Source organism: Sebastes fasciatus, chromosome 3, assembly GCF_043250625.1.
Source record: "Sebastes fasciatus isolate fSebFas1 chromosome 3, fSebFas1.pri, whole genome shotgun sequence".
NCBI classification, from domain to species: Eukaryota; Metazoa; Chordata; class Actinopteri; order Perciformes; family Sebastidae; genus Sebastes; species Sebastes fasciatus.
Window position 1 is genome coordinate 9,462,666 of NC_133797.1, and position 25,004 is coordinate 9,487,669.

Below are 25,004 nucleotides of genomic sequence, written 5' to 3' on the forward strand. Positions count from 1 at the left end.
AAATATAAACAGAAGTGTTACACTAGGAGTATAAAATATAAAAATAGATGTGATGTAAACAGAGGTAATTACACTTGTAAAACAGGTAGGGTAGATGTAATAAATAAAATGTAAACAAAGGTAGTTGCACTTGAGGTGTATATTGCTCAAGGATATATTGCACAGACAAATGTATTTCACATTCAGTGTATTAATATTGCACAGATGTACTGTTTGTTCAGTGTCCGTATGGCCCAGGGGAAGAAACTACCACAAGACACGACCGCTTTGGTCTGGTTGCGTTGCATGCCGGGAGAGAATTACGTTGCTAGGAAACCGTACACCTCAGCTCTTGTTGCTCAGCAACCCTTTTAGAACATAAAACTAACGTTAGCTCGCGTTAAGAAGACAGAAACCACAACACGGTCCTACGGTAGGCATGTTTGAATGTACTGTGTGTGTAATATAGGCATGTTTGAATATCTCTCGAAGACAGCTGTTAACTTTACGCAATAAGTTCAACTTCACAGGTATTAAGCAAAAGTGTTCATTGAGTAACGTAAGTTAGGTTAGCATTAATTGTTAGCTAGCTAACTAACTTAATTGTTACCTTTAACAGTTAAAGTCATAAACATTTAATTTGAATACGCCGTTATGTTCATTTTTTCAAGTTATTGGATCTGGTATTGTTGATTTCTTGAAATGTTTCGATACTAACGTTACTAGTAGAGGCAGATATGCCTTTTGTGGCTGCAGTAACCACGGGGCACATCAGACATGAACACATGTAACGGGACGTTTTGCTTTCTAAAATGATCTGTCAAGCACACAGGCTACTGAAGTAGGATTTGCAAAATTAAGCTAACTTTCTTATAAAGTTAGTTTTGTAAATAATCCAATTTGCCTTTATTTTGTCTGATTAAATAACCTCTATCTGACGTTTCTGCTTTACAACTACTAACTCATCTGTCCCTCCACTGTCCCAGAGCCTGTGTGGATACAGCACATGCCATGGCCTCAGGCTCTACATCTAGGAGGACCTCTCTGCCTGGTCCAAGCAAGGGAAATGAGTCCAGAGGTAGGCCCAGCTAATAGGGTCTTTTAGGTTTTATGAAAATGTGTTAGTTATGTTTTACATGTTATACTGTATAGTCCACTTTTTAATTCAATGTCAGTAGTTAACCTAAATTCCACTTGGTATACTGTCCCAGAGCGGCTGCAGTTCCCTGAACTACAGAGCTCCACCACCATCCTACCAAGGCCTCCAGTTGTTCCAGACACACAGGTGAGACTTGGCAAACTAAGATCAAACAGACAATATGAAATACCATCTACTGTACACCCAATTTATAATTTATAAAATATCTATATATATATGTATATATATATATATATATACACATATACATATATATATACGTATGTATATATACAGTATATGTATATATATATATGTATATGTATCTGTATATATATATACATATACATACAGTATATGTATATATATATATGTATATGTGTATATATATATATATATACACATATACATATACATATATGTATATATATATATGTATATATATATGTATATGTATATATATATATGTATGTGTATATATATATACATACATATATATATAGGGTATTATATTATCCATAGCTCAGTCAAAAAGTAATTACAGTATGTAGATATGGGTCTTTTGTAGATGTCACTTTCTTCCCCTTTATCTAGGCTGTGCTGAACAGACGTGTAAAACGGAAACAACCCAGCCTCCACCACTTAAAAGAGCGCGAGCGGATGTATTTTCCAAGCTGGTACACTCAGCCGCCTTCATCTCCTCAACAAACAGAGCAGCCACAAAGGCCGCGTGAAAAATTGCCTGTCCAGCTGCCTCCTCTGAAATCCAGGACCAAGGTCAGTGATGGACATGTTTGAGAAGAGAATAAGCGTCGCTTGAAAGATGTCCATACAGTGCATGATGGACAGGTTCCTCAAAAGTATCTCTACAATTAAATTATTTCATGTCTAAGTGTCTATTCAAGTCTAATGGCTAAAACCCAAGGGAAGAAAAAGGTTAGAAGAAATGTTTAATACATGTACAATAATTTGATTTAAAACACCCTTCTAAATCAGTTAGATATCAAATAACAATATGGAAAAAAGACACCAACATTTCTTTCATTTTTACAAATATGTGTGTCAAAATATATAAATGTAACTATATATATATATATATATATATATATATATACTGTATATATATATACTACTGGAGAGTGAAAATATAATAGCTTTCTTTCTGGAGTAAGAGGGTATTTAAATCGCCTCCTCTTCTAACGTTTTTGAAGAAATTTTTCTTCTTTCCTTTTTCCTCTACCTTAATGTAATGTAATAATTTTGAACGTAGGTCATGGATTTTCTGATATATGTGATGATAAATATGACAATGATTATAAATAACATGTTTCATATTTAGGAGTATGGCTTAATTACTGTTTTTACGTACTTTATGAAATTGTGAATTGTTGTTGTGGATGTTTCTATCCCACTGGTGTTTTTGGATGAATTACACCTGCCATCATAGAGCTTGTTTACCTATTGGTGTGCTTTATGTACAGTATAATTATGGGTGTTGTCTCCACTGTTTCAAACACTTTGACCAGATGAAGATCCAAAGTGGATCAAAACGTAGTCAATAAAAATATGGTGGCATGGAGTAGTTTGCAGGCATTACCTTCTTCTTTACTGACGCTGTTCTGATAGCCTCGCACCTACGTGATGTGCGTATAATTAATCTTCTTCAACTTCTAAAACCCAAGATTACCATTAAAAAACTGTTCTTGGGGAAAATTAGGCTCCTCAGGCAGAAGCTTGACAAAGTCTTTGTTAAAGCCCCAATTCATTGTTTATAAGCCTTTTAAATGAGCTACATGCTGGAGGAAATTCATCTTTGATTGTGTCTCTCCACCACTCCTCAGGTGTCCCAGAATGTGGTGTCAACCCCTGTTCTCCCCATGAGGCCCTTTTCCTTAAAGAGTGGTGGACTGCTGGACACTCCCTCTGATGTAAAAATGATCGAGTACAATAAGGATGACTACATGATGATCAGCGATGGAGGTGTGATATCAGTGCGTGGGGAGCATGTTGAGTACACAACCCTTGATCGCTGGGAAGAGGAGTGTGACTGCCACTCCAAGCTGATCCGCATCCCCTTCTTTGCCAACTTCAAAAAGTGGAAACCCTTCTATGTCTGGCGCACCAAAATTCGAGCCAGGAAGATTCATATGGCCAGGGAGTCCCTCGAAGACCGCTTGTTTATTCTCAATGAGGTATGTGACGGTGTGTATAAATTGAGGTCTGGATTTTCTCTGTCTTAGTGATCTTGAATATACAATATCATACGCTGTAAATATGCTCACTGAGCAAAAAAACTTTGGGTTTTACAACTTTTAATTAATGTGAGTAGTGTTGATATTAAGTTATTAACATTTCGGTAACACTTTATAATGACCATCATTTATAAATGGTAAATTGATATTTAATTCAACTTAGTTAGTAGTTATTTTACTGTTAACAAACAATTAAATGATAATCATGGTTACTAATTATTAGTAATGCTTTAATTTTTGTTATTTTATTATTAGTTTGTGCAATATGAAATAATTAGTTTAAAAATTATATATTGTATCGTAGCTGATAAGAGGCAATAACAATTACATTCTGATTACATAAGTAAAGTATTTATTAACAGTTTATTGTTGCACACGTTATAATTGTTTGTAAAACATCTATAAACATTACATAGATAGATGGACCATAAAACAGTTATTAACCATTAACAAAATAATAACTCTATCTAAATAATGTTTATAGACAGTTTACAAACCAGTTATTAACCATTAACAAAGTGTTACAAATATCTGGTCCATGTAATTTTTATGTGTTTTACAAACAATTTCTTAAAGGTTTACAAATAATTTCATAATTATTAACAAGTAAAATAACCATTAACTAAGTTTAATTAACTATCAATTTACCATTTATAAATGATGGTTATTATAAAGTGTTACCAACATTTGTATATGCCCTACAGTCTTTAAGTCCCGCACTGATGGACATCAAGAAGATGTGTTCTCAAATCAGTGACGCAGGCATGTGTCACATTGAGACAAAACGCAGTTACACACTGCAGGAGTTCCTGGACATTCAGTTCAAACAACTGCAAGAGGTGCAATTGTACATCAATACAAAAATTGGTCCGGATGTTTGAAGTGTACCTCCTCAGCAGCTCACTGCCCTCATGTGTTCGTTATTGTCAGATGTTGAACGACTTGGAGAAGTTTCAAGACCTGGTGAAGGAGGTGACAATTTGTGCGTGTCGCAACTGGACGGAATTGCGATCCAAAGCTGCTAACATAGGTGTGTGCACACTGACCATATGGAGACACTGGGATATACTGTACATACATAGACCACAATGTAAAAAGGTTGACAGTATTCTTTGTTTGTCACAGACAGGAAAGTTCTTGCACAGCTCAAAAAGACATCTCAATCCAGCCGCCTCATCTGGTAAGTCATTATCTTTCATTTGTTTCCCTTTAATTTTCTTTTCTTTCTGTCTCTATTTGTGTACCAGACATACCTGCTTTTTATTTTTGAATCACATCAGACATTTTTACATCTCACAGTCAGAAAACACAGGTGTAAATAATGAAATGAATGATGGCTGAATTCCATCATTTTAGGAAATCTGTCATAGTATAGGTTAGCCCTGTGGCCTCACAACAAGAGGGTTGCAGGTTCAAACCCGGCTTGGGGCCCTTTTGTGTGGAGTTTGCATGTTCTCCTCGTGTTGGCGTGGGTTTTCTCTGGGTTCTCCAGCTTCCTCCCACAGTCCAAAGACATGCAGGTTAGGTTAACTGTTGACTCTAAATTGCCCGTACAGTAGGTGTGAATGTGAGTGTGAATGGTTGTCTGTCTCTATGTGTCAGCCCTGTGATAGTCTGGCGACCTGTCCAGGGTGTACCCCACCTTCACCCAATGTCAGCTGGGATCGGCTCGAGATCCCCCACAACCCTGAATATGATAAGCAGTTACAGATAATGGATGGATGGATGGATGGATGGATGGATGTCATAGTATAAAGAACACACCAGAAAAAAATCCATTTTAGAATAGGAAAAGATAACACATTTATACAGCATGCAAAGAACTGCATTTGATTATCATAAAGTGGGCATGTCTGTAAAGGGGAGACTCGTGGGTACCCATAGAACACATTTTCATTCACATATCTTGAGGTCAAAGGACCTAATTGAAAATCACCATGCCAGTTTTTCCTCGCCAACATTTAATTTGGAGCATTATTTAGCTTCCTTCTCGACAAGCTAGTGGGTACCAATGAATTCCTTAGGTTTGCTACTGTCGTTTCATATGATGCCAGTAACTTCACTCTAGCCTGCTAGAACCTCCAAAAGATTGAATAGCGTCCGGGCGGTTAATTAAAAATCGATACAGGGTTTTGGAGAATCTATACAGTATCGCACAACATAATATCGCGATACTTGTGTATCTATCTAAACGTCATCAAGCCGACTGGTCCGCCTTTAATGCCTCGTTGTGCGTACTCGCGTCCATGCGATCGTGGTGTAGTTCGTTTATAGCCTAACATTATCTTTTTACTTCTGCCGATTACAGTCACACTTCAAAAATCATAAAAGTGATGTTTATTTGTGAAGATTATGTCGCTGAACAAAACGTGTAGGTATCATAAACATGTGTTTGCCACAGAGATTATTTTCTGCAATAATCCAAAACCCAGTGGAATCCCATTGGCTTTTTGTTGAGGGAACCCAGGCCGATGCTAACTTCCTGGTTGGCCTACAAAAATACCTCATCCCTGGAGCACTCTATTACTTTGAGCCTGACTAGATGGATTTCTGTGTGATATGTGATCCTGTGATTCTCGCGTGAGCTCATGACATTGCAAAAATCCAGCTGCCGTGCAAGGTAACTATGACATCATTAATGAGGCACATCTAACACATTAACTCAGTCCAATCCCTCTCTATCCCTCACCTGCCCAGCTTCATCCGTCTGGTTGACTATTTGGTCGTCAGTACCTTGCACAGCCTACTGGTGAATGCAGTGGCCCAACTACTGGCTGTGCTTCAGGAGCAGGTACGTGGGACGCCCAGCAACGCCATTATTCAGAGCTGGAGCCAGCGCTCTGAGGCTGACTCTACTGAACAAGAGATGAATAAGAAGGTAGGGCATTGTTACACTATTATTATTATTTTGTATTATTTACAGTAAAACCACAGTAATACTATTAGAAGACACAGACCAGTGTTCAGTTTTGGTTTTGGTTGGTGTGTGTGTGTGTCTTTATTAGTTAGAAGCATGCCGTGTCCAACCAATGTTCATCTCTGAGCTGATGCTGGACATAAATGCTTTGACCTTCAAACCCTCTGAGGAGAACTTTCAGGTTAGTTTTCCAAATTGTTACGAACTGTTACGCTATTTATAACCCATTTCATACCCATCTACAATATACTCTTTATTAATTCCTACAGGAGACTGTTGCAGAGATCATTGGGCAGTTTGAGAAAACAGTGATGTCTGTCAACACGCTTACGGCAGATCCTCATTTTGATTCGATGACAGAGCCCGGAAGCTACGGGGTAGTTAAAAAACATCACCACTTCAACCTGACACCCCTGATGTTTATATTCAGGGTTGTTCTAAATGTTGTTAATATGCCAAAAAATATTATGGCACTGTGATATTGTTTCTTCATGTGCGTTTGTTGACTTTTAGGAATTGAAAAATAAGTATGAAGATGGCCCCTGTTTGGAATCCATCGTAAAGAATGATGGATTCCTTCTAAGTTGCATCCAGAACGTCAAGGTCAGTTTTTACTTTGCATTGGTTTCTATCTCTGGAGGTTGTACTTTGTCTAAACAGTACTGTGTATGTATGGACCTGACTTGTTTTCCCCCTTAGGAAGCATTCCAGGTAGCCTTTGCAGCAGCAAAAGTGTACGCACAGACATTTGAGCGTTTTTGGCTGTTCTATAAAGAGAACGAGAGTCTGGATCTGGATGCAATGCAGCAACAGGATCACGGTGATGTACTATACATTAACATAAACATTATGTCCAATCTCCCACTCACAGCACAAAGAGAAGTTCAGTTGAGAATAGTGCTCATGTAAGTCTTTGTCCTTTGTTACCAGCTGTACTGGTATTGGATATATTATTGCATTTTTTCCACACTTAAAAACTAGGGCTGTCAGTCGATTAAAAATATTTAATTGCGATGAGTCACATTATTGTGCATAATTAATCATGATTAATTGCAAATTAATCAAAAAAAATGTATCTGTTCAAAATGTACTTTAAAGGGAGATTTGTCAAGTATTTAATACTCTTATCAACATGGGAGTGGGCAAATATGCTTTCTTTATGCAAATGTATGTATATATTTATTACTCAAAATCAATTACCAACACAAAACAATGATAAATATTATCCAGAAACCCTCACAGGTACTGCATTTAGCATACAAAATATGCTCAAATCATAGCATTCAAGCCCAACAGGCAACAACAGCTGTCAGTGTGCTACCCATAGAACCTATTTTCATTCACATATCTGGAGGTCAGAGGTCAAGGTACCCCTTTTAAAAATTGCCATGCCAGTTTTTTCTTGTCAAAATTGACCGTACGTTTGGAGCGTTATTTAGCCTCCTTTGCGATAAGCTAGTATGACATGGTTGGTACCAATGGATTCCTTCCTTTCTAGTTTCATATGATGCCAGTATATTCACTCTTACTTTAAAACCTTGCTCGCTACAACCTCCAAAAGATTGAATAGTGGCCGGGCTAAATCGCAAGTTGTGTTAATGCGTTAAAGAAATTGCTGGCGTTAAAACAAATTTGCGTTAACACGTTATTATCGCGTTAACTTTGACAGCCCTAATTAGATCTTTTTTTCTCAGTCACCACCCATCTTAATCAGTACTACTAATCTTTGCGTTGCCTGAAATGCTTATTATATAATAACTGTTTTTGACTGGGAACACTTCTGAGGAGACTATTCAAAGAAGCGAGAGGGTTAATGGCAGATGAGTTTTGGATGGAGGCAGGAAGTAGTTCCCAAAGATTTGCTGTATTATAATTTCTTGTCACAATCTGTTCTGGAAAGGAAGATACAGCATGTTATACATTTGCTATAGGATGCAAATGTGTACACATACATAGTGAATATGTTTGCATCTTCTAAAACAAACTTGACTTGGTCACACACAAAAACTGTAACTGAAAGACATTCAATAGGCAAACATACTTAGATTGTAATAAGGGAGTAAAGCATGCAAAATAACAGTTCTTTTTGACTGATGGATGTTGACTGCTTTGTCTCACAGATTTGTCCTTTTTTGGAGAAACACTGGAGTTATACCACAGTGAGCATAAGGAGGCCGTAGCCATCCAACAGAAGAGAAATCTAGGCTTGCTGCTTGTGGACAAAACACAGCTCAAAGAGAAGCTTATGTCTTCCCCATTCCGCTGTCTGGAGGTGAGGACGACCAGCAATGTGCAAACACATACTACCAGTATTACACAACTGTTTTTTGGTTTAAGAGTCATGGAGAGCTTTTGACCATGACAACAAAATGATTTAAACCAAAGGGCAGTGAGTGGAAAAAACTTGGGAGAAAATATTTTCTAATACAACCAAATATTCAATTAACGCGACAGCAGAAATAATAAAGGCAGGGTTGGTCAAGATTTTAGAAACATTTTTTGTTATATTAGTTGAAATTCTCATTACATCCCGACAACAATCAATAAATCAAATGCTCTGACAAAAAAAGGAAAAAATCTGGTCTCTGTGGCTGTTGCAGGACTGTAATAAACCCGTCCAGTCTTTTCAATCGGCCTGAATGTAATGATTGGACAGGCTACCTTCCTGCTTGCATGCACTCTGCTCATGCACTCATTGCGCATCACCAGAAGGACTCTTCCTGCCTTTTCATTTTGAAAGAGCAGAGGCAAATGAGGAAACGCCAGCACTCGGCCGACCAATCGTGTAACTTCATGACTCAGTCAGTCAGTCACTCAGTGACAGACTTTTGCGTTCGTAGGGCTGGCCGTCTGCGGTCCAGCCAAAAATCCTGTGTACTCTTGCTAGTTTCTCAAGATCGTCCACCCTGCCTTTAAAGGCATGTAAGAATCATTGTTCTGCTTTGAATCTCTGCTCCAGGTCATCAACAAAATGCTTACCCGGCTGGCTAAGACGAAGCTGGATGCCCTCATTGCCGAGGCTTGTGAAGCTCAGTATAAACTAGAGTCCAGTCCCTCCACCACAGCTGAGTTAGCCGCCTCCCTCTCATTCCTGGATGAGATACAGGAGAGGGTAAGGCACCCATTTCACATTAAAAGCATTTTTTTTTAGCAATCAGCAGTGTTTGTTACAAAGCCAACAAAGTTATTTTTACAGTGTGGAGTCATCAACCCAGTCTCCTCTCTTCTCCTCTGTTCCCTCTTCTCACCTCCTCTCCTATCTGACTCTATTCTTCTACACTGCGTTGTCCCTCTTTCTTTTTCTCTAACTCACCAGATTACAGAGCTAGGAGCGGAGGAGGAGACAGTATGTCAGATGTACAGTCTGATCAACAAGTACTATGTTCCCACGCCACCTGAGGATCTGGCTGTTTTCGCCACCTTGGAACCCTCCACGCACTCATTGCGTAACATCATTGATGAGGCAGCGACAGAGAGGGACTCCAGCATGGACAAGTTGTGCAGCTCCCTGCAGGACGACATAAAGGAGCTGAACCGTGAGGTCATGAAAGTCAAGCTTAAATCACAGGTACGCGGAGAAGTGTTATCCATTTTTCTATTAACCATAGTTTGGTTGGGTTTTTTTTCATGCTGAGCCTTATTACTTGAGGTGTATCAATATGTCTTTGTCTTTTTTTTTTACTTGTTTGCCTTGTTTTTCATGCGTAGGATCCACAAATCCTTGACATCAATGCAGATTCCTCCCAAGTGCGTCTGCTGCTGGGGGGGATCCAGATTTCCATAGATGAGCTGCAGGCCCAGGCCTCCGCCTACACCTCATACCAGAAGAAATTCAAGGTGCTGTCATTTCATAGATTGTTTGAGTAATTCCAAAATGATTCTTGCAAAAAAGAAAGTCATAACCATTTTATTTTGCGTTGGAAAACTGATATCCAAAGCAGAAACGGTCTTTTTATTTGAACTAGGGCTGTCAAAGTTAATGCAATAATAACACATTAACGCAAATTTGTTTTAGAGTGAAGATACTGGCATCATATGAAACTAGAAAACCTAAGCATCCATTGGTACTAACCATGTTATACTAGCTTGTCAAGAAGGAGACTAAATAACACTCCAAACTTACGCTAAATTTGGTCGAGGAAACTCAAACTCAAACTCTGAAATTTTCAAAGGGGTGCCTTGACCTCTGACCTGAAGATATGTGAATGAAAATGGGTTCTATGGGTACCCATAAGTCTCCCCTTTACAGACATGCCCACTTTATGATAATCACATGCAGTTTTATTGGACAAGTCATAGTCAAGTCAACACACTGTTGTTGCCTATTGGGCTTGAGTTTGCCATGTTATGATTTGAGCATATTTTTTATGTTAAATGCAGTACCTGGGACAATGTGGACTGGACAATATTTGTCATGGTTTTATGTCGTTGATTGATTTCCAATAATAAATATATACATACAGTTACATAAAGCAAGCATATTTGTCCACTCCAATGTTGATAAGAGTATTAAATACTTGACAAATCTCCCTTTATGGTACATTTTGAACAGATAAAAATGCATGTTTAATTTACAATTAATCGCAATTAACTATGGACAATCATGCGTTTAAATATTTTAATTGATTGACAGCCCTTCACCAACCCAACCCAAATTAATTTCCCCCCCTCTACCTTCTGATGAATAAAGGTGGAGGTCACCAAATTTGACACCCTGGAGGAGTTAACTACAGAGTTCAAGCTGAAGCAGCTGCTGTGGGACTCCCAAGAGGAATGGGACTCTTTATCAGATGGATGGAGGAAGGTGAGGTGTACTTAACATATTGTGTGTGTGAACGCCTGGACACGTGAATGTACAGACAAGTGTAAAACAGCTCCTCCCCTCTTCTCCATGTTCACCAATCCCCAGAGCACACTTGAGCAACTGGACCTGGAGCAGTTCAGCTCACAGGTCGTCAAATACAACAAATACGTCAACCAGCTGGAGAAGGGTCTGCCACGTAACAATGTAGTGCCGAGTCTTAAGGAGAAGGTGGACGTCATCAAGCAGTGGGTGGGTAGGACAAATGGTTGCGTGGTGACTGATGTGTGTTTAATGTGTGTAGTGTGTGGCATAAATAACAAAATCAATGTCATCACAAATATCTTTTTGAAATGATGCCACATTAAAAATACGGACTGCAAGAAACTGCTGAGTAATTTAGCCAGTTGGTTCTTGACTTCTTTGTGAATCTATCAAAGTAATATTCATGTGCTTTCCTTCAGCTGCCTGTGATCACTGATCTACGTAACCCATGTATGAAACCAGAGCACTGGGAGACCCTGGAGTCTGTTGTGGGGACCGCCCTGAATGGGGAGGAGCTCACTGTGGCTGTTTTGGAGCAGCTCAACGTCTTCTCCTATGGCACGGAGATACAGGAGGTAACACATTAATATTGGCTACATTATATTACAGCTTCTCTTGCTATACTTGTGGGACCTTGGTTAGTGCTGACTATTAACCCTTGTGCATCCCTTTAAAAAAGGTTGCTCTGATGTCCTTAGAGGACAAAAATGTCCTTGTCAAAAAAACTGCCATAAAAATTATACATAAATATTATTTTCCACGCTCACGGAGTTAAATCTTTAAAGATAAATTTTGACCCTTTAAATGCCAGTTTGTTTACATAATGTCACTGTTGTACTGTATTTTATGAATACTTTTTTTTCACAGTCTGCATTATGTCAATGATTAGCAACAACATTGTTTGCTTACATGCATTTTTATTTTTTGTGCAGCATCAGACAAAACAACAACAACAACTCCCATTTATTACCTTAAAGGACATAAATGTCCCATTCCTAAAGCTGCTATAAAAAGACTGTATATTATTATAATTTTCCACTTTTACTGAGTTAAATGTTTTTAATCAATAGTCCTGATCATAACTACCAAATATTCATTCATTTCCAGAATTTTAACCCTTTAAAGCAGCAGTGGGTAAAATTGGAGCAAATATGATTAAAGAAGTTATTTTTATAAAACGGTCGCTATATCCTGATAGTAGTGCATCAGACAGGTAATCTGATAAAAACTCCCATGCCTCTGTGTCCTCCGGTGCTCCTAATGGCATCTGCAAGATTTCACAACGGTCAAACTAGTAATCGCTGATCAAATATGAATCAGTATTCTGTTATGCCTGTTTCTCTCCTTAAATGTTTTCAGAAACATCTTTTAGTGTACTGTTTAGCTGTAAAATGAGAAAGTTTGTGACCCGGCAGCAATGTTGACATCAGCTGAGGAAATACCAAGCACCAACCACTAGCTGGAGCAAACTTTCTCATTACTCCTAAAGTAGTGTTATTATGGTAAGGATGGCCTCTGAGCGAGGCGAACAACGTTACCATGATTTTGCACTTAGCGGCTCACGTTACCTCTGACTCAGTTGGTTGCAATCTTCAACCACACCACTAGATGCTGCCAAACCCTACACACTGCGTGTGTCTGTATTTTGGCTACACAGTTTATTATAGACTAATTATAAGAGCTGATGTCGAACTTCCAAATTTGAAAAATGAAACAAACCCTTGCCAAAATGTATGGCATATGCATCAACACAGCCAAAACGATCTAAAAATTAAAAAGCCAAAAATGTCCCGAGTGAGGTACAAGGGTTAAGTTGATAAAAGGGTAAATAGGAACTACACTTGCCCTTACCTAATCTAACCTACTACCTTGTGCTAAATTGATCTTTTTTCTTGTGTTTTGACCTCAAAGTGAGGTCAAGGTTAGAAGTACACAAGCTGGTTATGTTTAATATCTTTAAGTCTGAACTGCATAAAATAGACTAACCTAAACCTTTGACTTTTAGGTGTCCGGACAGGCTTCAGGAGAGGCATCAGTGGAGACCATTATTACAAAGGTGCGTGGAAAGAGAACTACGTATCTATGAATATATATGCAGATATTATACGTGTGTCCATATATGCCTACTGGAGACACTGCAATAGAAGTGTACTCTACCTTCCTGTCTGTTGAATATGAGTTGCTTTTATTATTGTCATTTTGATGCCCACATATGCCAATTTGATGACTCATATTGCATGACTGAACAATTTCATCATCGCATACAGAGATTTCTGCTATTTTATAACACTTGCAAAGATGCTCCGTGCTATCATATGAAGCTGAATCCATATTTTTGTGAATTGACACACATGGCACAAAGTTCGGTGGGTGTGTGGTCGTAACTTTTGCTTCTGTTATGGCTAGTGCCTGGTGGCGTGTGATGCTCTGATGGTTGCAACATGGTTGGATTTAGAGTAAGTGGATATGGCATTGATTATAGCCAATTAAAATCAGTTCTTCTGATCCACTGTAAAAGCTTGGCCCTCTCTGCCATAGCGGACTGACAGTTTTGTAATGAGGAGGAGAGCCCAGACAGGCTTCTCTCAAGAGGAAACTAATGTTCCAGGAGGTGCAGAGTCACACAGAGTGAACGGATATGTGGCACCACAAATGTGTTGCCAAAGACTGATGCATTAATGTTTTGTTTTTTAAAGAATAGTTAGACACTTTGGGAAATATGCTTCTTGTCAGATTAGAAGATTGATACCGTTCTCATATGACATTGGTATCAATCCTCTCATCTAACTAACAAGAAAACAAATGTGCATATTTAAGAATATGTCAAAGTATCCCTTTAAGTTGAATTTATGTTTCTGGGGGCAATGAAAGGCTGGTCACCATGTTTGCCATACATGTATGGTTTTATTTTTCAATTTTAGTAATGAGCACAATAGCCACATGTGCAGCTATAAGTAACTTTGTACTACAGTATATACGCATGCATACACTCGAGTGATTAGTTTAAATGTAGTTGAGTTAAACATGCATAATGGGGAGTTAATGCAAAAACTGACAGTTATACGTGCAGGGTAGTTTTGTCTGGAGTAGGGCTGCAATGAATGATTTCATCATCGATTAATCTGCCAATTATTTTCTCAATTAAGCGATAATCGTTTAGTCTATGATAGGGCTGGGCGATATGATCAAAATCTTCTATCTCGATACAGATCATTTCATATCCCGATAACGAGATATATCACAACATAGCATGTTTTCTGATAATAAATAAATAATAAATAGAAAGATGAATAGTCGATATGAAATTACCACATGGTAAAGCCTATTTTTGTTTTCTCCTGTATGAAATTTAATACTTGACAATACTGACTATTTTCTCATTTTATTAAAAACTTTAGTGCAAAACGAACATTACAGTTTCAAGTGAAATTACAGAGAAAAATAGATATCTGGGGATGTGCACGGCTTCTCCATAGATTACTTTTTTCTCCGTTGAATGTCGTACATCAGAGATACTGTTTCTACATTAACTGCCACAAACAAAACACAGTTAACACATTTTTGCCAGCCTGCACTCCAAATCTGCCTGTAGTGGGGACCGGCGTGTTGCAAACTCTGCAGAAGATGGTTTCTGGTCCGTGTCTGACTTTCTTACAAGCTCGTTTTGTTTTGTTTGGGCTGAGTCTGAGAAAGTTTCTATATGTTGTGTCCTCTCAAAGTAAAACAGCTGATCGCTCCAGCTCCTGCTCCCACATGCACACACTTCCAAATGACGGAAATGTTACTGTAACACAGTTCGGCCGCTGGTTTTTCGACACCGCAATAGAAACGATATAGAAAAAATATAAACGACAGACATTATTATATCGTTTGATAGGATATATCGCCCAGCTCTAGTTTATAAAATGTTGATAAATAGTGAAAAAATGCCATTTACAATTTCTCCAAGCCCACAGTTAGTTTTGCAATCCAATTTCAATCTGTCATATATGACAAAGAAAAGCAGCAAATCCTTACATTTAAGGATGAGAAACAAGATAATGCTTTTCATTTTTGCTTAAAAAAAAGACTGAAATGATTAATTGATTCTCAAAAGAGTTCTCCTCTGCCCTCTCAATGAGCCATGCAGGTGGAGGACGTGTGGAAGGCCACAGAGTTCATGGTGCTGCCTCACGGTGACTCCAAAGACGTCTTCATCTTGGGAGGCACAGATGATATCCAGGTGGTTACATGCAGCGCACACACACTCTCTCACACACAGTCTATTGTAGCACACTAGTGGTGTTTCAGTGCATCTAATTGCTTGTGTTGCCACGTTTGTTTTACTGCAAAGATGCTCCTGGATGACGGCATTATCAATGTGAGCACGGCGGCGTCTTCTCGCTACATAGGTCCCATCAAGCCCAGGGTGGACAAATTGCTGAGACAGCTGATCCTCTTCAACCAAACACTGGTAAAGGCTTAAAAAAAGAATAGCATAGAGTGATCTTTCCGTCTTCCAAGTGATATTAAAGGCTTCTCTACATGGTAAATGCAGATTTTGACTTTGGATTTGGCCTCAAATGTAACACAGTAGCTCTCCCTAGTGGCTGCAAACAAGAAGCCAAACTACTTGCAAAAGAAATTCTGCTTTGTTAATGTGTTTTTGCTGCATTCTATATTATATGCTATAATTCTCTTTTCTGTTCACATTGTTCCCAACGCCTTCCCTCCCCCTCAATTTCTTTCTTCTCCCTCTCCTTTCTCTATCCTCCTTGCAAGGATGAGTGGCTTACGTGCCAAAGGAACTGGATATACCTAGAGAGTATTTTCTTGGCCCCAGACATCAAGAGGAAGCTGCCTGCTGAGTCCAAAATGTTTCTTAAGGTGGACAAGTCCTGGAAGGAGATCATGGCAAGGGTCAATAAGATGCCCAATGCCCTGAAAGCAGCCACACAGTCTGGTAGGTAGCCATACAGCATTGATGGAAAAACAAGACAAGAACACATTGATACACACGATCACACTTGCACTAATTTCATCCTACACAGATCTGTTGGAGACTTTTCAGCACAACAACACTCTTTTGGATGAGATACAGAAATGTCTGGAAGAGTACCTGGAGTCCAAGAGAGTCATCTTTCCTAGGTATACACATGCTCGGTTTGTTACTAGGGCTGTCAATCGATTCAAATATTTAATCGCAAATTGATCACAATTTTTTTATCTGTTCAAAATGTACCTTAAAGGGAGATTTGTCAATTATTTAATACTCTTATCAACATGGGAGTTGACAAATATGCTGCTTTATGCAAATGTATGTATATATTTATTATTGGAAATCAATTAACAACACTAAACAATGACACATATTGTCCAGAAACCCTCACAGGTACTGCATTTAGCATAAAAAATATGCATAAATCATAACATGGCAAACTGCAGCCCAACAGGCAACAACAGCTGTCAGTGTGTCAGTGTGCTGACTTGACTATGACTTGCCCCAAACTGCATGTGATTATCATAAAGTGGGCATGTCTGTAAAGGGGAGACTCGTGGGTACCCATAGAACCCATTTTCATGCACATATCTTGAGGTCAGTTGTCAAGGGAACCCTTTGAAAACGGCCATGCCAGTTTTCGTCGCCAAACCTGTTCCGAAAACATACCTGACGCACAAAAGTTCCAGAGTCGGTGTGCAATTGTGATTGACGCAACGTGAGGTTTTATTTATTTTGAAACGTAAAACAATTCGGACGAAAATACGGACTTGGTTTGCAAAGGCCTTAAGACTATAATATACCAGTGGTGTAATGTAAATAAGTAATAATGCTTCGTTATCAAGTATTTTTTGGGCTTATCAGTACTTAACTTGACTTTTTATATTTCTGTCAACTTTCACTTTTACTCCACTACATTTCCTAAATATAATGTATACTTTTACTCCGATACATTTCCCCTGAAGCATCTTTGTTACCCGTTACTATTGCAAGCAAGCCGGTTTGGTGAATCAGTGGTCCTAACTTGAAAGTTAGATCATTCACGTGATGAAGTAGTTAAGGGAAGGAAAAACTGGATTTTGTTCGTTAAATCCTTCAAGTTGTGGGGACCTCATTTTTCTTCAAGTGTAATGTAGCCTCCATTTTTAAGGTGGCGTACACATTAAGTGGAATAAACTTCATAAATCTCATAAATCAGCTTTTTTTATTAACAGCATTTACTTGTACTTTTACTATCAAGTACTTTTAATATCAGAACATTTCTTTTGATACATAAGAAAGTAAATATCACACACTTTTACTCAAGTAATATTCTGATAGGTGACTTCTACCAAAGTCATTTTCTGGTTAGATTTACATACTTTTACTCAAGTGTGGCTTTCAGGTACTTCATCCACCACTGTAATATGCATAGTATGATGCTCTAAATTGCATTTTCTCCCTTGCCGGTTGCCAGTTGTTACTCTAAACATCTCTTCCCAGTGAGCACTGAGTGATAAGCACTACGATGAGTTGTGTTAAGTACTCTGATAAGTCCTCTATCTGTCCCTCGCAGGTTCTACTTCTTATCTAATGATGAGCTGCTAAAGATCTTGGCCCAGACAAGAAACCCCCAGGCGGTGCAGCCCCACCTCAGGAAGTGTTTTGATTCCATTACACGGCTAGAGTTTGCTTTGCTGTCTGACCAGTCTTCTGAGGCCGATACAGGAACCACGCTGGATGCCGGAAAACAGGAGAAGGTCTACAGCAAAGACATCCTGAGCATGGTTTCTCCTGAGGGAGAGAAGGTCAGGTTTGAGTAACCTTAACACCCTTGGCACCACACTCTGTTTTTTTCTACCTATTATTTTCTTGTTTCAGTTCTTGCTGAGAATGAGAGTGCAAAAAATATGCTACCTTCCTTACTGTATAAACTATAACAATAGTTAACCCTTTTGACATTTGGAGATTTCTGCAAGAATTGCATTTTTTACTGATTGAATGGCAAGCACTTCTGTTTTGGAAACTGCTCAGAGACCCCCTTACTGTCAATCTACCTAGGATAGCTATACATCCTCTGAATGCTCTAGGTCTCTAGTTTGTAGCTGTAAAGTTTCATGAGGCTGTGATTATCCTAGAGGTCACAACAGGTCATTTTATGCAGTGAGGTCAAGTTTTAAAAAATTGTCTCACTACAATGAAATGTCTGCTATGGGGACTAACATCATCACGCGTGAATACAATTGGGCTCATTGGATCCACAAGAGTCTCAGCTTTCCAGTCATACCCAATCTGCAATTCCAAGACTGTTTAGGGACCCCAGTATGCAGAAATATTCAAATACACCATTTTACAGTCGAAAATAACACGTTTATACTGCATTAAAAAAACTGCATGGTTTTTGCCACAAACTGCAAGTTATCATAAAGCAGGCATGTCTATAAAGGGGAGACTCGTGGGTACCCATATGTTGTGGGACACAAGTAATCATTTCCTTAACTGTAACTGCTCTTGTCCTTCTGTGTGTAAGTGTAGGTGGGTTTGACTAAAGGTCTGAAGGCACAAGGCAATGTGGAAGATTGGCTTTGCAAGGTGGAGGAGGCCATGTTCTCCTCACTGCGACGCCTCAGCAAGGCTGCCATTGCTGACTACCAGGTGAAGTCTAGAGAAGAATGGGTGGTGGCTGGACATCCATCGCAGGTATACACCCGCACACACACACACAGATACAGACGCAGATACAGACATAGACACAGTGCATGGCAAAATGTCAAGACGTTGTTTATTACCAGTAAATTTCCTTTTTACAGATGTGGTATTTTCCTAACCATGAGAACAGTTGTAATTCTTTGATTGCTCACTTTCAGGAGCTAACCAAGTCTTTAAGAATTATTACTATTGTCTTTAGCTTTAATAGATTTTGCAATTGATTTCTATCATTTCAGTTGATGCTTTGTGCCAAGTCTTTTCTGTTTCTGTGCAGTGATTTAAGTGCAGTTTGTGTGTGTGTCCACTAGGTGGTGCTGACCATCTCCCAGTTGATGTGGTGCAGGGACATGGATGCCTGCTTGGAGGGAGACCACGACCACTTTGCTGCCCTTGAGCAATTCAAACTAACTAACTTTGAGGTACGCCACACCAATTAACCCTACTACTTGCTTTTTCCTCAATCATCTGGTTAAAAATTTGATTTTGACAAACCAAATCACGTGTGTTTGCCCAAGTATTTTACTTTATAACTTCAACTTTCTAACCCAGTAATGTTTGTGTGGTTGTGTGTGTGTGTGTGTGTGTGTGTGTGTGTGTTTGTGTGTATTCCAGAGGCTGAATGCGCTGGCGGCATTGGTACGAGGACAGCTGCCTACTTTACACCGCAATATCATCACTGCCCTCATCACCATCGACGTCCATGCCAGGGACATTGTCATAGATCTAGTCCACCAGAAGGTACAAAAGTGCAAACACACACAGACACCATCAAGCAGCTTATATCGATGTCTGTCCTTGGCTTGGTGTGATAGGTGCAGGCATTGACTGGGGGTATTTCAGGTGATCAGAAAATGTAACAACTCACCGCCTCAAAGTAACTTCAGCCCTCTTTTTCAGGTGGACGACAGGTCTAACTTTGAATGGCAGCGACAGCTACGCTACTACTGGGACCTGGACATGGACAACTGTGTAGCCAAAATGGCCCTGTCCACTTACATTTATGGCTACGAATACCTGGGAGCCTGTCCTAGACTGGTTATAACACCACTCACGGTAACACATTAAAGAGATAGTTGGGGTGTTTAGAAGCGTGGGGTTGTATGAGGTACTTATCCATAGTCTAAACGAGCCCCGGGGCAAATTTTTTCAAGACCGTAGTATCGATAAGCTCCAACGTTAATGGTTCTGCTATTGGTATTGGAGAAATTAAGATAATTGATTTCCTATTTATTTAGGCCTCATAAATGTTATCTTGCACCTTTGATCTCACAAACTCTGTTTCTAATTTATAATAAGAGTAAAACATTTGTCAATGATGCATTTTCCAATCCAGAGGAAAGATCTCTCTCTCAGCCTGTCGTATGTGTGTGTCTTTCTCCCACACACACACACACACACTGACACACAGAGAGCGGAGACCCTGCTCTTAGCCACAATGGCGGTGAGAAAAAGACTGTCCACAGTGTTATTATACTTCAGCCGAGTGGATGCAGTCAGTGCTCCTTGCCAAAAGTGCAGCAATACTTTTACTTGTAAGGGCGGAAACACGAACAATCTGTCAAAACATCTAGCCAAAGTGCATCAGATACAGGTGGAGAAAAGCACCGCTTTCGACAAATTAGCTCGTAGTTCATCCCACATGACTATTTCTTATACTATAACATTTTTTTTGTATATTTATATTACATTTTGATTATCACATTATCAGTGATTTGTTCAAAACAATGCTGTTGCAGTTGCTGCTCGATTGTTAATTTATACACAGTATAAATGACAAAAAAAAGCAATGCTAATTCTGTTATTCATTTGTTTCCTTTTTTCTTTTAAAAAACAACAAGAAGAACCGTTAGGAGTACCGCTAAAGTACCAGCTCAATAAGCGGTAACGATGAGAGTAGTAGTGCCGGTAAAATCTAAACGATACCCATCGCTATTAACAAAAGTAGATGGCGGTCGGCACGCCCCGAGCTTGGAGAAGCAGACAGGAGTTACTGCACGGAACCAAAGCAATGTACTGCTGTGGACGGGGCCGGCAGCAAAACGTATTTTAGCCAACTAAAAGAAAGGCCCACCTAAAAAAAATCAATATCAGTTTAAGTGTGCGCTATATTTAGAATATTTACCCCCGCTTTACCTTGCCGTCAGACAGCCCTTTCCGACGGGGAACTGAAGCAGCTAATAGTGTACCCGAAAGAATGTACTGTATGTCCTGTAGTAGCTAGACCTGGAAATGTGGCATAGAAACACAACATATATTGATTGTGTCACTGTTATACAAACTGTCCTATATCTCTCACATTCCCAGGACCGTTGCTATTTATGTCTGATGGGGGCTCTCCAATTAGACCTGGGAGGAGCTCCAGCCGGGCCAGCAGGGACTGGCAAAACAGAGACCACCAAGGACTTGGCTAAGGCCCTGGCCATACAGTGTGTCGTCTTCAACTGCTCTGACGGACTTGACTACAAGGTCAGTCATGACAAACTGTATTCATCTATAACCCACATCAGCACTTATTCTCCCCATTGTTCACAGTAACTCCAAACAACCGTTTGAATTAGCTGTAGAAGGCTCTGCTACACCCTGACTGTACCAACAAAGTGACACCATTAGATGGCGGTATTGCAAAAGCAGTCGAGTGCCAGTTAAAGCACAACTACACTTCACAGATCCTCGTGTGCTTCTAAAACATTGCATTGAGCCAGATTTGATCCTTTCCTCTATGTTCTTTCAGCAATTAGTCTGTAATTTGTGCTTGCCCCATCAGTAGCTGTTTGAGAAACACAAGAATCACATGTGATAGTTTGATAATAGGTATCATACTGTATTTGGCTGAAAACAACCTAAAATGTGTTAGTTGCATGTTTGTTTATTGCATTAACAATCATGTAAAATGCACATTCTGCGATCCAAATGTAGAACAAAGCGACGCCTCGTCAAAACACAGGATTGGAACCTGCTGTCACTTCCACATTGAGAGACAGGTCATTTAATCGAAGTTATTCATTGTTTCTGTTTGTTTAAAGTTTGTTTACATCAGTCAATTTTCATTAATTATGATCACCTGACAATCAAACACAATGCTGATATTTCATCCATAACTAATCACAATTAATCGCACATTTGTTCAAAATGTACCTAAAAGGGAGATTTGTCAAGTTGTTAATACTTTTATCAACATGGGAGTGGACAAATATGCGGCTATATACCAATATATGTATATATGTATTATTGGAAATCAATTAACAAGACAAAACAATGACAAATATTGTCCAGAAACCCCTACAGGTACTGCATTTAGTAAAAAAATATGCAAACATGGCAAACTCAAGCCGAACAGGCAACAACAGTTGTCAGTGTGTCAGTGTGCTAACTCGACTATGACTTGCCCCAAACTGCATGTGATCATCATAAAGTGGGCATGTCTGTAAAGGGGAGACTCGTGGGTACCCATAGAACCCATTTACATTCACATATCTTGAGGTCAGAGATTAAGGGACCCCTTCGAAAATGGCCATGCCAGTTTTTCCTCGCCAAAATTAGCATAAGTTTGGAGCGTTATTTAGCCTCTTTCTTGTATCTTCACTCTAGCTTTAAAACTGAGCCCACTACAACCTAAAAATCGCATGTTGCGTTAATGCGTTAAAGAAATTAGTGGCGTTAAATTGAATTTGCGTTAACGAGTTATTATCGCGTTAACTTCGACAGCCCTAGCAATGACCTTGAATTATATATAAGAATGTATCTGTATGTTGTAAACCCCAAAACTTCAGATCGGGCCTTTAACCTTGAGACACTCTGTACATTTCAATTTAATGTTAAACAGTACTTTGTGTTGCAGTGCAGCGAGGTTGGAGTCAGAACAGCTGAAAGCACACAGTGTCGAGACATCTGGAAAGCCATTCCCTCTGTGTCTGCTGTAGTTAGTTATTTGCCAGCAGACACCTGTGTATTAGATTTGGACAGGGCTTTGATTTAGCCAGGCTAGAATCACAGCACTCTGTGATTTTATGTGTTAGTGCTTTGTTCAGCTCTGCTCCAATGTGGCTGAGCAACATTTAACTCCGCTGTCCATGAGATATTGATAACTTGTGTTTTTTGTATCACCCATGGTAGTGGTGCAAGTAACACAACTATGGGCTGTCAAAGTGAATGCGATAATAACACGTTAACGCCAATTTGTTTTAACACCACTAATTTCTTTAACACATTAACGCTATTTGATAAGATACTGGTATCATATGAAACTAGAAAACCTTATAAATCCATTGGTACCAACCATGTCATACTAGTTTGTCACGAGGAGGCTAAATAACGCTCCAAATTTACGCAACATTTTGACAAGGGAAAAACTGGCCATTTTCAAAGGGGTCCCTTGACCTCTGACCTCAAATATGTTAATGAAAATGGGTTCTATGGGTACCCACGAGTCTCCCCTTTACAGACATGCCCACTTTATGATAATCACATGCTGTTTTGGGCAAGTTATGAAACAATACTTAAAAATAGAAGTGACAACCCATTATATTGTTTTAACTGTAATATTTCTTTCTCTTGCTTTGTCACACTTTCTCTCTTCCAGATGATGGGGCGCTTCTTTAGCGGGCTCGCTCAGTCGGGTGCTTGGTGTTGTTTTGACGAATTTAACCGAATCGACATCGAAGTGTTGTCTGTCATCGCTCAGCAGCTCATCACCATACGAAACGCCAAAGCTGAAAAGGTATACCCACACACACACACACACACACACACATACACACCACTTTTGCGTTGTTCTCAAGAGACTGCACACTTTATATGGAGAATCATTATTTTTGTCCACTAAGGGCATCAGAGCGACTTTTTAAAAGTGATGCACAAGGGTTAAGACATCACCCTTACACATAAACAAGAGCATCTCACTCGACTCTGTGTTACGCAGCTACCAAGGTTTCGATTTGAGGGCCGAGAGATCAAGCTGGTGAGGACGTGTGCTGCGTTCATCACCATGAACCCAGGCTACGCTGGAAGAACGGAGCTACCCGACAACCTCAAAGCTCTCTTTAGACCCATAGCCATGATGGTGCCAAACTACGCCCTCATTGCAGAGGTAACAGGCTCTCTTGCGTTTGCGTCGTTGTATGTGCTTGCTTATTTTTCTCTTCCTATCTTTTTTTTATATCATTACCTCGCCTGTCTCACTCCCTCCAGGTGATTCTGTACTCAGAGGGATTCGAGTCCAGTTTGATCCTAGCGAGGAAGATGACCCAGATGTACAAGCTGTGCTCTGAGCAGCTGTCCCAGCAGGACCACTACGACTTTGGCATGAGAGCCGTCAAGTCTGTTCTGGTCATGGCTGGGTCAGAAAGCATCATACTCACACATACACTGACACACATGGGCATTCATATCGAGACAAACAAAGCATTCACCTTTTCACGAATGTCCCAGAAGGACCATTGTGACTTTGTGCAGACACACATGTTTAAGTATTTAGCATCCGTATTTAAGTCCATAGTAGAGACAGCCATCATCAGTGAGTTAAGAGATCATGCTTTGTGCTGGACTTTTATACATTCAGCAAATATTTTAATTAGGGCTGTCAAAGTTAACGCAATAATAACACGTTAACGCAAATTCATTTTAACGCCACTAATTTCTTCAACGGGCTCAGTTTAAATCGAGAGTGACGATACTGGTATCATATGAAACTAGAAAACCTAAGAAATCCATTGGTACCAACCATGTCATACTAGCTTGTTGCGAAGGAGGTTAAATAACGCTCCAATCTTCCACTAAATTTTGGTGAGGACAAACTGGCATGGCCATTTTTAAAGGGGTCCCTTGACCTCTGACCTCAAGATATGTGAATGAAAACGGGTTCTATGGGTACCCACAAGTCTCCCCTTTACAGACATGCCCACTTTATGATAATCACATAGAGTGAGACAGCTGTTGTTGCCTGTTGAGTTTGAGTTTGCCATGTTATGATTTGAGCATATTTTTTATGCTAAATACAGTACCTGTGAGGGTTTCTGGACAATATTTGTCATTGTTTTGTGTTGTTAATTGATTTCCAATAATGAATATATACATACATTTGCATAAAGCAGCATATTTGCCCACTCCCATGTTGATAAGAGTATTAAATACTTGACAAATTAAGGTACATTTTGTACAGATAAAAAATGTGCAATTAATCACGATTAACTGTAGACAATCATGTGATT

The 25,004-nt window shown here is 39.4% G+C and overlaps 1 protein-coding gene across 2 annotated transcripts in view; it reads left to right on the forward strand.

The window, feature by feature from the left end:
* The first annotated feature begins 337 nt into the window (after nt 1–337).
* dnah6 (dynein, axonemal, heavy chain 6) overlaps nt 338–25,004 on the forward strand; it is a 91,003-nt gene continuing 66,336 nt past the window's right edge. The window contains exons 1-34 of one of the 2 annotated variants that reach the window (XM_074628798.1): nt 338–412; nt 966–1,057; nt 1,191–1,264; nt 1,712–1,894; nt 2,959–3,309; nt 4,074–4,208; nt 4,300–4,399; nt 4,495–4,549; nt 6,067–6,247; nt 6,375–6,467; nt 6,556–6,663; nt 6,800–6,889; nt 6,986–7,106; nt 8,407–8,558; nt 9,246–9,398; nt 9,603–9,854; nt 9,995–10,123; nt 10,977–11,090; nt 11,196–11,339; nt 11,552–11,707; nt 13,138–13,188; nt 15,262–15,354; nt 15,466–15,585; nt 15,894–16,074; nt 16,163–16,259; nt 17,666–17,897; nt 18,625–18,789; nt 19,107–19,217; nt 19,411–19,536; nt 19,696–19,851; nt 21,103–21,264; nt 23,378–23,515; nt 23,717–23,884; nt 23,986–24,134. In XM_074628798.1, coding sequence (XP_074484899.1) covers nt 991–1,057; nt 1,191–1,264; nt 1,712–1,894; nt 2,959–3,309; nt 4,074–4,208; nt 4,300–4,399; nt 4,495–4,549; nt 6,067–6,247; nt 6,375–6,467; nt 6,556–6,663; nt 6,800–6,889; nt 6,986–7,106; nt 8,407–8,558; nt 9,246–9,398; nt 9,603–9,854; nt 9,995–10,123; nt 10,977–11,090; nt 11,196–11,339; nt 11,552–11,707; nt 13,138–13,188; nt 15,262–15,354; nt 15,466–15,585; nt 15,894–16,074; nt 16,163–16,259; nt 17,666–17,897; nt 18,625–18,789; nt 19,107–19,217; nt 19,411–19,536; nt 19,696–19,851; nt 21,103–21,264; nt 23,378–23,515; nt 23,717–23,884; nt 23,986–24,134 — 4,607 coding nt within the window. In that variant the 5' untranslated portion in view covers nt 338–412; nt 966–990. The other variant, XM_074628797.1, reaches the window with a different exon arrangement.